Source organism: Dipodomys ordii, unplaced genomic scaffold, assembly GCF_000151885.1.
Source record: "Dipodomys ordii isolate 6190 unplaced genomic scaffold, Dord_2.0 Scaffold3, whole genome shotgun sequence".
Lineage (NCBI taxonomy): Eukaryota > Metazoa > Chordata > Mammalia > Rodentia > Heteromyidae > Dipodomys > Dipodomys ordii.
In genome coordinates, this window is record NW_012267219.1 from 33,643,911 (window position 1) to 33,656,555 (window position 12,645).

Genomic DNA, 12,645 nt, shown 5'->3' on the forward strand with positions numbered 1-12,645 from the left:
GCCTGAGGCCCTGGGTTCGATTCCTCAGCACCACATAAGCAAAAAGAAAAAAGCTGGAAGTGGCACTGTGGCTCAAGTGGTAGAGCACTAGCCTTGACCTGAAGAGCTGAGGACAGTGCCCAGGCCCAGAGTTCAGGCCCCATGACTGGATCCAAAAAAAAAAAAGAAACTACCGGTTATGCTAGAGTGTTTCAAGTGATTCTTAATTATTGTTCTGTGTTAATACAGGTTAGCTATAATTCCTTTGGAACATTGTGAAACTTCTCCTTTTTTTTTTTTGCCAGATCTGGAGCTTAAACTCAGCACCTGGGTACTGTCCCTGAGCTTCTTTTGCTCAAGGCTAGCACTCTACCATTTGGGCCACCCTCCCACTTGTGGCCTTTTCTGTTTATGCGGCTGAGGAATCAAGCTAGGCAGCAAGCGCTCTGCCACTAGCCACACTACCAGCTCCTTCTCCCAATGTTTTAAACAAATATAATTTCATTGCTATAGTTAAGGAGCTGTACAGAGGGGTTACCATTCCATAAATCAGAAAATGAGTACAGTTCTTTTTGGACAATGTCATTGCTTCCTTTGCTTTCTCCCAGTTTCCTCCTCCCATCCCTGCCCACAAGTTCATTTTCCACATAGTGTTTACTGAATGCCATGACTGCATTTGTTCACCCTTCCTCTCCTCATTTCTGCAAACCCGTTTGCTAGCCACCTCCCCCCACCCCAAAAAGCCAAACAAAACAAAAAAAAAAACAGTCAGGTGCCAGTGGCTCACGCCTGTAATCCTAGCTATTCAAGAGGCTGAGATCTGAGAATCACGGTTCAAAGCCAGCCCAGGCAGGAAAGTCCATGAGACTTTTTAATCTCCAATTAACCACCAGAAAACAAGAGGTGGCGCTGTGGGCCAAGCGGTAGAGAGCTCACCTGGAGCTGAAGAGCACAGGGTCAGTGCCCAAACCCAGAGTTCAAGCCTCATGACCTACAAAAACAAAAAAAAACAAAAACAAACAAAAAACAAAGCAAAAACAAATACCACCACCATATTTTCATTTCCTGGACTTCTCCCAATTTTTAAAAATAAAATTTAAAAATTCTTTGGAGATACATACTTGATATACCAACTAAGAATTACACCTGATAATTAGATGATTTCTACTATTTCCAAAATAGCATCTATATTTGATAAGGGCTGAATATCTTCTATTTGCAAGTCAGGTACTGTTGAGTATTTAAAGCCATGTACCTGAGTAGAACTGTTTAACATTGAGATGTAATCAAATGCGGATCTAAGCCTGTGTTCTATTATTACTTGGTTCTCTCCCAAAAGAAGGAGAAAATACTAATCCCAATGTCTGATAGCATCACTAGTCTATTATGAAACTACTTTACAGAGATCCTCCTCAGCCCAAGAGATTTTCAACTTTAATATATTGTTTTAAGTTAACAAGAGCCACGTGTACATTGATAAGAGACTTTAATCCTGGAAATCTGTCACTTCTGGAGTATAATTAGGTGGTTTCCAGTTTCTTAGTGCAATCATGCCAACAGAAATGACTTTGTGTTAATAATGTTAGTACCTTCATACCAAAAGTCTATTAATGATGACCTGGATTTATCAAAACATAATTTTTAAAATCTTATTTAGTTATTGTGACTTTTTATTTGCATAAGGGGGAAAGGAATTTGTAATGACATTTCCACATTGAGAGTGCCTGTAGAAAATGTAATTTTTAATTTGCTAGATTAAGTGAAACATGTTCAAGTATTTTGTTCTTGAAGCCTTCAAACTGAGAAATTGTGAAACCCACTTTTTCCCCATAGTCTATTATTATTCTCCTCATAGTCCAAGTCACAAACAATTAAAGTTTGCTGTCTTTGGATTCTACTTTACTTTTTCTAAATACCCAAAAGCTTTCTTAATGGACAGTATCTGTGATGTGCTTATGCCAGTTCTGAGACCACCACATGCTATGCTATGAGATTAGGTCCTACAGTTAAAAATGAAGATCATATTTTTGCTCCAATGGAGCAATATTTATATTCACCCAACAAAACCTACTGTGTCCCTCAGGCTAGGCAATGAATGAGATATGCATCAGCAAATATAATCAAGGGGGTAGAGACCCCTAAAAGTGAATTGATCATTTAAAGAATGTCCAGAGTTAAAAATATCCATGACAGTCTCAACCAACTCTATTTTCCAACATCAGGTTGCTATCATTAAACATCAAATATGTGAGACTTGATTTTATATTTGTAGTGAAAGCCATCTACAGAAGAAAATTATTAGAGAAACATAAGAGCTTATATAAATGTGTTTATGTGCTATGTATCATAAAGGTGAAAATTGGTTTGTTGTTTGATGTTAACTATATAACGCATGAAACATGATTATAAAATGAAAGTTGTATCCTTTGCTCTCAATTATTATGAAATTATAAGACAAATTTGCTGGCGATAAAGAAAAGAACAAAATCCAGGTCACAGACTTTGATTATGTCCCTCTTATTTGAATTAGATACATCTTTGAACATAAAGGAAATGAAAGAATCATGTTCATCAATAACTGTGCTCTGACAGATGACTCAGAATACTATGTGACAGCTGGTGATGAGAAATGTTCTACAGAACTCTTTGTACGAGGTAAAATGAAATCTCTTTCTTGCAGCCATCAGGAGACAGTGGTCTTCCTTCTCTCCAGAGCAATGGTCTGACTGAAAGACAAGGTGACCCTCTTAGCCCAAAGCAGAGACAGTGGAAAGAGTCTGGTTTGGCTGGTAGATTGGCTGGCCATGGAGTCTCCTCTGTGTTGGCAGGGATCATGTGTCCTAATTATTCAGGCTTGTTGAAGAATAGAAAAGCCTGAGGGGAGAAAAAATAACTGGTGGATAAAACTGCCATGTAGTTTGCTTCAAGCCAAGCATATTCTACAAGATAATTATTCTAGTTGTAACTTCTCAAGCAATAACTAGATAGCTAACTTTAAATTAGTAATATTAACTTTATTGGATGATCCAAGTTCACTTAGCTGATTACAAGTAGCATGAGGAGTGTGCCAGTGGTTAACTTCAGTAGATCATCATTTACTAAGAGAGTGTAGAGGTGGAGGGTTCAAATGAAACCAGGTATCATTTATTTTCTTTACAAAGTCCTCTAATTACAGTTGAACTTTAATCTCTACCTTTCATCTAGAACAAAACAAATAGTATTTATACATCCTCCACCAGAAGTATCTACCACCTGATATCCTCTTTGCTGAAGGAAAGATATTTGTTGCACATTTTATATGCTCTCCAAAATGATAATATATTTGATTTAAGTTCTAAGGAAATTAAAAAAACTTACCAGTTATATTATTTGTTGCCAGTAAAAGATATAGAAAAAATATACCAAAAAACCCTCTTATTACCCATCACATGAGCCATAGGTAAGACTATCCTGCTGCTGAATTTTCATCTGTGAACAAATTAGGACTCCCGAGACAAGCTTTGGATACTTCTTGGCTTTGATTTCCCTCCTGTCTTCACATTAGAACCTCCAATTATGGTGACCAAACAGCTAGAAGACTTGAACGCTTTCTGTGGGGAAAGAGTGGAGCTGGAATGTGAGGTATCTGAAGATGACGCCAACGTAAAATGGTAAATAGCTTCCTTGATGCCTGTCTGTGATGAATAAACTAAAAAAAAAGGTTCCCTAGGTAGTAGAACAGGAAATATAAATGGATCATCAACGTGGAAATAATCTCCTTTGTGTTCATAGAGATGATATCTAAAAGCAGACTATAATCTTGGAGTTCTTTTCCATTATGCCAGTGAAGAACAATTCAAATATCTGTATGTGTGAGGACATAGGAAGGTAGGCACTTACTAATAAAAGCTTCACTCAGTTATCCAGGTCTGTTTCATTTCAGAGGCAGTGGAGTGTCTGTATCTCTTAATCTCTATACTAGTCTTCTCACCATGCTTTACCTACAATTTACAAGGAAAGCATATTTAAATCTTTCATGTAAGTCCTCATCATTTTATTGCTTTTGTAATGCAGAAAAAATATTTTTAGACCAAAAATTGCCAATTGCTTTTAAAAATTAACAATAACTAGTTCAGTCATAGAGAGCCTACCTGGTGCTCCCAGGTTCAGTCCTCAATACCACAAAAGTGAATAAGTAAACATAAGTAAAAGCTACTTCTTGCCAGGTATCACAAGTTTATATATGTAATCCTAGCTACTCAGGAGATTGAGATCTGAGGATCGTGATTCAAAGCCAGCCCAGGTAGGAAAGTCCATGAGATTCTTATGTCCAATTAATCACCAAAAAGCCAAAAGTAGAGATGTGCTTCAAGTACTAACTTTGAGCAAAAGAGCTCAGGAAAAGCTTCCAGGTCCTCAGTTCAGACCCCAGGATTGGCACAATACATGTATACATACATGCATATATATATATATATATGTATATATATATGTATATACATACATGCATATATATATGTATATATATATATATACATATATATATGCATGTATGTATGTATTTGCTAGTCCTGGGGCTTGAATTCAGGGCCTGGGCGCTGTCCCTGAGCTTCTTTTGCTCAAGGGTAGTACTCTACGACTTGAGCCACAGCACCACTTTTTCTGTTTATGTGGTACTGAAGGATTGAACTCAGGGCTTCATGCATGCTAGGCAAGCACTCTACCACTGAGCCACATTCCTAGCCCCTATATATTTCCTTGGGTAGGCAGAAAGCTCTTTTTTACATGTTCCTTGTGAGTAGTCAAAATTAAAAATTAAAAGATTCTCAATCTTGAAAGAAATATTCTCTAGGAATTGGTACATAAGAGTTTATTTATGCTCATCTAAAAATCATAGCTAACTTTTAAAATGTGTCAAAAGCCTCAAAAGGGGTAATATCCATTCTTAAGATTCTGCCTCTCTTTAGTACTGAATACAAAGAGCTGACTCATGTTCTTTTAGCATAGTTTTGTACAATACTTGTTATAAGACAGATTTCTGGATAGACAGGTTGAGTCTTTAATCCACTGAATTCTTCATGTGTGTCTAAGATCTGCCAGAAACACTTCAAGACTCTAGGATAAAGCAATGCAGATGACCAGCCATGTTTGTTTCCTGGAGGTTCTTTTAAAGAACTGTTTGATTGAAAATTTATGTCAACACAGGTTTAAGAATGGTGAAGAGATCTTCCCTGGTCCAAAATCAAGATACAAAATTAAAGTTGAGGGCAAAAAACATATTTTGATCATAGAAGGAGCAACAAAGGCCGACAGTGCAGAATACTCTGTGATGACTACAGGCGGACAATCCTCTGCTAAACTTAGTGTCGACTGTAAGTAACATCTCCTTGGATGTCTTGTGCCTTGACTTACCAGTGATGGTGTGCTTCTTAACCCTGTTCTACAAAAGTTTTATGCCTTTTGGTTTCTACTGGTAGCATTTTAAATATGTAAAGTGGGCCAAGTGCCAGTGGCTCACACCTGTCATGGTAGCTACTCAGGAAGTTAGATCTGAAGGTTGAGATTCAAAGCCAGCCTAGGCAGACAAATCTGAGAGACTCTTATCTCCAATTACCAGCAAAAATCTGGAAATGGAGGTAGAATATGCTCAAGTGGTAAAGTGCTACCCCTGAGAAAAACTGAGTGTCTGAGGCCCTGAGTTCATGCCCCAACATGAGCACATGTACACACAGACATGCACAAATGTAAAAAATTGTATGCCATCATAGTTGAATGTCTATATAGGTCAGTTGGAGTCTCTGAGAATGGAACCTAGTACACAATTAAAAAGTAGAGCACCAATGTTGGAAGGAAAGTATGAAAATCACCTACCAACAAGTTACTCATGAAGTTATGATTCCAAGACCATAAAAATAGATGGTAGATATTTAGATACGATAACAAATCCTCATAATGTTTGCTTAATTCATAGGCTAGCTTGCTATCTATTCATTAAATATCTGACATTCAGTGTAACATGAAATTATAGTTGAGCTGAGAAGAACATTATTACTCAGTTGATAAATAAGAGCTTATTTGCTAATATGCTTCAGAGGCATGACAGAATTAATGTACTTGTCCTAAGACTCTCTAATAGGTCTCAATGACAGATTGTGTTCAAGTTTGCCATGTGAATTAAGTAATAAAATAGCAGGATGATTGGTATACATGCAGAAATTAGTATGCATGCAGAAATCTTGTTCCTTACTTCTTTGTTGATGTAGTTGTAGTACATCTGAGCATTGTTTTATTCAGAAACAATCTAGATAGACCACTTATATTTCAAGGAATTGTGGCACCTTTACTATTTCATAACAAAAGTTTTCCCCCCATAGGCAGATTCTTACCTGATAGTTCTATTCATTTAAAGCAATTGCAGTCCATTCTGCTAGCTTGCAACATAGGCATTTCTTTGTTTGTCTGTCAGTTTGTTTGTTTGTGTGTCAGTCATGGTGCTTGAACTTAGGGCCTGGGTGCTGTCTCTGAGTTCTTTTGTTCAAAGCTGGTACTCTACCACTTTGAGTCACAGTGCCACTTCCAACATATGCATTTTTCTTTCTTTCTTTTTTTTAATCTCTGTTTCTGATTTCACTTAATTTTTTTAAATTTAATTCTATTGTCAAGGTGATATACATATATACGTAAGGTAGTGAATACATTTTTTGTCAAACATTGTTAACCGCCCCTCCTCGTTTTTCACCCACTTTCCCTCCCCCCAAATCCCTTTAAGTTGAAAAGTTCATTTTCAATAGTTGTCTTGTGAGTATCGCTGTTGCATTGGTTTGCCCTTTGTCCTTTGTCTTACCATTTTGTTGTTCTCTTTCCCTTACCATTTTGTTGTTCCCTTTCCCTTTCTTAATTCAGATAAACACATATACAATACACAGGGTACCAAAATCAAGCAGAGACAGCAAGGACAAGCGATAGGGAAAAAGAAAAAAATGCAAGAAAAAAGAAATAACTTTAAAAACAACAACAAAGAAAATCCTCTTGTTTCCTTATCTTGGAGTTCATTTTGCTTAGTATCATCTTATATGGTCATATGTACATAGCTATTAAGCTATTGTGATCCTCTTCTACGACTATCCTGAACATATACTAATTATTACAAATGAGGGAAACCATGGAGCCTTTGAGTCTGGCTTACTTCACTTAGAACAACAATAATCACTAAGCTATACAAAGTCCTACAATCAAAGCCATGGTGCTTGTAGAAGAAATGGGATTGTGGGCATTACACTCAAAGAGCTTGGTCAATGACACATTAAAAACAAGTATAAGGGTAGGGTCAAGGGAAAAAGGGTAGATAAACAAAAAGAAGGCAGAAGAGAATGCAGTCAAGAGTTTGTTGTGTATGCTACAAAATTAAGTAAAGGAAGAGGTGAGTGAGAGGGGGGAGGTGAAAATATTGAAAGGGGTGACACTGATCAAGATGTACTGATTTATAAACTGCTTAATCAAGTGGCATCCATTTAAAGATAAAAAATTAAATAAAACAAAGACCATGATTTAAAAAAAACAGTGGTTGGGCTGGGAAGTTGGCTCAGTGGTAGAACGCTTGCCTTGCATACCTGAGGCCCTGGGTTCGATTCCTCAGCACCACATAAGCAAAAACAAAAAAGCTGGAAGTGGCACTGTGGCTCAAGTGGTAGAGTGCTAGCCTTGAGCTGAAGAGCTGAAGGACAGTGCTCAGGCCCAGAGTTCAGGCCCTATGACCAGACCCAAAAAAATAAAAAATAAAAATAAAATTAAAAAACCGTGGAACCATTTTATCCACTTTAAATGGTTAATGAATATTATAACAAATGGTGCCAGAAATGAGTAGCTAATGAACAGGGGCAGTAGGAGGAAATCAAACACTGAGTTGTAAGCTCACAGGTGAGTGGGAGCGGCTTATATCTCATGGGTAAACTGAGGTCACAGTGGACCTTTGGGTTGGGCATGTGTGCCTTTTCTACATTCTTGTCTGACTCAGTTCATCTGGGTGCAGCGTGTTCCCGTTACCCAGCTCTACTCAGGAATACAATCAGGTGTAAACATCTGTAAAATTGGCATAGCCTTCATCCTTCCTCTTATATCCATTGTACCAGATCAAATTTTCATCTTCAAAACAAGTGTCATGGCAGAACTGATGGCAACTTGTGACAGGCTATCGTGTTGGCCCATCTAAAGCTTGGATTTGCTCCCACAAGGTGCTCTTTTATCCCCACAGTGAGACCTCTAAAGATTACAACACCGCTGACCGATCAGACTGTAAAACTGGGAAAAGAAATATGCTTAAAGTGTGAAATCTCTGAAAATGTACCCGGAAAATGGACTAAAAATGGCCTCCCCGTGCAGGAAGGTGACCGTTTAAAGGTGGTCCACAAAGGAAGGTAAGTGAGCTAGAGGAAAAAGTTGATGTGCATCTCCACTTAAAAGGACAGGTTTTGTCATCTTTGTTTGGACAGAGCCCATAGGGAAATGACTTGTTTCAAGGTCTTTGCTTCCCACAGTTACAGATTTGATTTCTGTGTGGTACACATGGTCCTAATCAAAACCCATCATATGGGGCTGGGGGTTTAGCCCAGCGGAAGGGCGCCCGCCTGGCGCGTACAAGGCCCTGGGTTCGGTTCTCAGGCCTAGAAAAAAAAAAGACATATAATGCTACAAAACCCATCATATCTGCCCCTCACAGTATGGTGGTATTGTCTGATCAAAGACTATTTTTCCCATCTCAACATAAAACTTCATGTTTCAAAAAGAAACCTGATCCCGAATTATAGTTCACAACTTGGCCAAATATATCAACTGTCCATAACCAAGATTAAATAAGATTTATAGGGAGCTGGGCACTGGAGGTTTGTTATAGCCACTCAGGAAGCTAAGATCTGAGGACTGAGGTTCAACGCAAGCCTGAGTCGCAAAGTCCGTGAAACTCTTATCTCCAGTTAACCAGCAAAAGCCAGAAATGGAGCTGTGGCTCAGGTGACAGAGTGCTAGTCTTGAGCAATAATACTGAGCAACAACATCTAGGCCCTGAGTTCAAGCCTCAATATTTGCACAAAAATAAAATAAAAGAATGAAACGGATTTATAGGGAAACTTTGGTTTGAGCCGAGCTTCTGTACTAGGTCCAACAGACCGAACCAACAAGAAATTATCCATGCTGAAGTTCTATATCACCATACCAAACATAAAATGTTTTTCAGACAGAAAAGCTGAAATCAGAAGAAAGAAACAGTAGCCAACTATTAGTTAGTATGCTATTTCCAGTTAGCATAAGGAAGTATCCTCTGCTTTAACCTATACTAGGGAAGGAAATTTGAAATATTTTTGTTCTCTGTCCCTGCTTTCCTCAGCTATATGTCTATAAAGTCAGCTTCATCTGCTCAGCTATCAGAACCCATTCTTTCTTTCTTCTTCTTCTTTTTTTTTTTTTTTTTTGGTGCCGGTTCTGTGACTTGAACTCAGGTCCTGGGCATGGTTCCTGAGCTTTTACACTTTATCACTTGAACCACAGCACTACTTCTGACTTTTTGGTGATTAATTAGAGATAAGAGTCTCATAGACTTTCCTGCCTGAGCTGGTTTTGGTACTCAGATCTCAACCTCCTGAGTTACAGGCATGAGCCAAACTCATTCTGTTTTATAGAATGTTATTTTCCAATTCGAAGATTGAAAATAAAGGCCAATCAAGATCTTTAAACCAAAATCATCATAATATTTTCAACACTAATAACCTCCACATGGCTTTCCAAAAAAGTAGGCAAGATTTTATTCTTGGACCATGAACTCTTACAAGGTCATGAAATGGAATTCTGGAAACCTCCAAAATAGCTTGAAACTGAGAAAATTATGTGTGCATACAAAGTACTTTCACAATCTCATAATATCTCCACACGTTTCTCTGTGTGTATGAGTGTGAGTGAGAGAGATATGGATTGAACCCAGCTAGATTTCACACATGTCATATTAGACTTTGTAAAGTTATGAAATAAGATGAAAAAAAGAATAACAGACTTGTATATATAATAAACAGGTTGTGTTTGTAGAAATACTTCCATGAACTCCAAATTAGAGAAATGGAATATGGGTCAATAAAATGGTTAACTAAGGTTTCACATTCTCTCTCTCTCTCTCTCTCTCTTTCTCTTTCTCTCTCTCTCTCACACACACACACACATCCACATGCATGCATGTGTATACTTACATAAAACAAGTTAATCAGATTAAGAAGTACCTCTTTAATTTGTGTAATAAATAAAGCTCTGCAGAGTCTCAGAAGCATGCTCTTCTTGTTTCTTTAGAATCCATAAGTTAGTGATAGCCAATGCGCTCATTGAAGATGAAGGTGAATATGTTTTTACACCAGATGCCTACAATGTTCCTTTATCTGCCAAAGTTCATGTCATCGGTGAGTAGAAAACTCAAATGATTGTAAAGCTATCTTGTTTGTTATTGCTTTTGATGAAATTAGTATGCATTCAAAACTATGTAATACTCAGCCAGGTGCTAGTGGCTCACACCTGCAATCCTAGCTACTCAGGAGTCTGAGTGAGATCTGAGGATCAAGGTTCAAAAAGAAAAGGAAAGGAAAAAAAATCCATAAGCAGAGCTGTGGCTTGAGTGGTAAGGTGCTAGTCTTGAATGAAAAAGCTCAAGGAAAACACTCTGGCCTGAGTTCAAGCCCCAGGACCATCACAAAAAAAAACTATGCAATACTTAAAGAAAAAAAATGTGTCAGCCAGGTGTCAGTGGCTCATGTCTGTAATCCTAGCGACTCAGGAGACTGAGATCTGAGGATCACGGTTCAAAGGCAGCCCAAGAAGAAAAATCCATGAGGCTTAGCTCCAATTAACCACCAGAAAACCAGAAGTGGCTCTGTGGCTCAAGTGGTAGAGTGCTCACCTTGAGCTGAATTGCTGAGGGACAGCACCCAGGCCCAGAGTTCAACCCCATGAATGACAAAAAAAAAAGTGTTTAAAAAGAAAAAAAGGAAATAAAAAAATAAATAAATATGTCAATTGATATTAATCACTACTCATAAGTAGTAATCTTAATCTTGAGTTTTACAATGAATGTGTGTGTGTGTGTGTGTGTGTGTGTGTGTGTGCTGGTCCTAAGCCTTGAACTTAGAGCCTGGGAGCTGTTCCTAAGCTTTTGCCCTACCACTTAAGCCACAGCTCTATTTCCAGCTTTTTTGGTAGTCAATTGGAGATAAAAGTCTCATGGATTTTCCTGCTTGGGCTGGCTTTGAACTGGGATCCTCAGATCTTAATCACCTGAGTAGCTAGGATTACAGATGTTAGCGACTCACAAGGAAATATTTTTTTAAAGTTCCAGGCAACTTGATCTTGCCTCTTCTTATATTCTTGTAACCAGAGGCAATCACTAGGCAAGATACTTGCATAGAAATGACTGCCTGATAACGAAAGCTGTGCTTCACATTCTAGATCCTCCTAAGATCATTCTAGATGGCCTTGATGCTGATAATACTGTGACAGTGATTGCAGGAAACAAGCTCCGCCTTGAGATTCCTGTCACTGGAGAACCACCGCCCAAAGCCATTTGGAGCCGAGCAGATAAGGTGAGTTACACCACACACACACACACACACACCTGTACATGTATGCATGTATGCACACACACACAGAGCCTATCATACCCCTTGACAGACCAATAAATGTATGAGAGGACAGTACGGATGCACTTGTTTTGAAAAAGAAATCATAGATGATTCTCAGACAAATCAGGTCATCATCATTTCTTTACTTTTCATATTTCTAACTGCTTGCTACATGGCCAAAAATGTTCGGGGTTTAATGAACAAGATTTCATCATGTATTCTGTAGACCTCAAAGAGTGGACTAGGACAAGTTTACAGAAAATGAGCAATGGTTTATTAAGTCAGAAAGTAGAGGAACCAAATCACTTTGGATGATAATAAATGCCACGAAGGTAAGAACATCGTGATTACAAGTGTCCCATAGTCACTGCGGCCTCTGTGAATGACAAGAAACCCTTTTCATGAAGCTCGAAGGGAAGAGGCTTCCAAGAAAACACAATGGAAGTGCAAAGGCCCAGGACAGTGAATGACCTAGAACTGTTGAAGAAAGAAAGCCAATGTGGTGGGCAGAGCGAGAAGGTTGGGGTGGTAGAATATCTCCAGCAAGTGTAGTTCTCTGGCTTTTTGTGAAAAAAGAAAAAAGAAAAGTTTTATGCTTTAAAAAAAAGCAAAACAAAACAAAAAACCCTGATGCCAGGCAATGGTAGCTCACACCTGTAATCCTAGCTACCCAGAAGGTGAGATCTGAGGACCTAGGGTCAAATCCAGCACAGGCAGAAAAGTTTCTGTGAGACTCTTATCTCCAATTAACCACCAAAAACCTCGAAGTGATGCTGTGGCTCAAAGTAGTAGAGGGCTAGCCTTGAGCAAAAGGCTTCAGGACAGCACCCAGGCCCCAAGTTCAAGTCCCATGACAGAATTGAGAAATTATTTTAATCATGTTCTATGTTCAACAATTTAGATGTAAAAACATTTAGCTATGTCTCCAGTTCTGTTGCTAGAAGGTAGATTGTAAAAAAAAAAAAAAAATCAGGCTGGGAAGGTGGAAAAGTGGTAGAGTGTTTGCCTTGCATGCCTGAGGCCCTGGGTTCGATTCCTCAGC

General features: G+C 38.4%; 1 protein-coding gene across 1 annotated transcript in view; it reads left to right on the forward strand.

Moving 5' to 3' along the window:
* Mybpc1 (myosin binding protein C, slow type) overlaps positions 1 to 12,645 on the forward strand; it is a 72,784-nt gene that overhangs the window by 29,797 nt on the left and 30,342 nt on the right. The window contains exons 11-17 of the mRNA XM_013019039.1: positions 1,813 to 1,936; positions 2,510 to 2,634; positions 3,524 to 3,629; positions 5,164 to 5,330; positions 8,210 to 8,372; positions 10,285 to 10,391; positions 11,431 to 11,564. Of these exons, the coding sequence (XP_012874493.1) occupies positions 1,813 to 1,936; positions 2,510 to 2,634; positions 3,524 to 3,629; positions 5,164 to 5,330; positions 8,210 to 8,372; positions 10,285 to 10,391; positions 11,431 to 11,564 (926 nt within the window). The remainder of the gene's footprint in view (positions 1 to 1,812; positions 1,937 to 2,509; positions 2,635 to 3,523; positions 3,630 to 5,163; positions 5,331 to 8,209; positions 8,373 to 10,284; positions 10,392 to 11,430; positions 11,565 to 12,645) is intronic.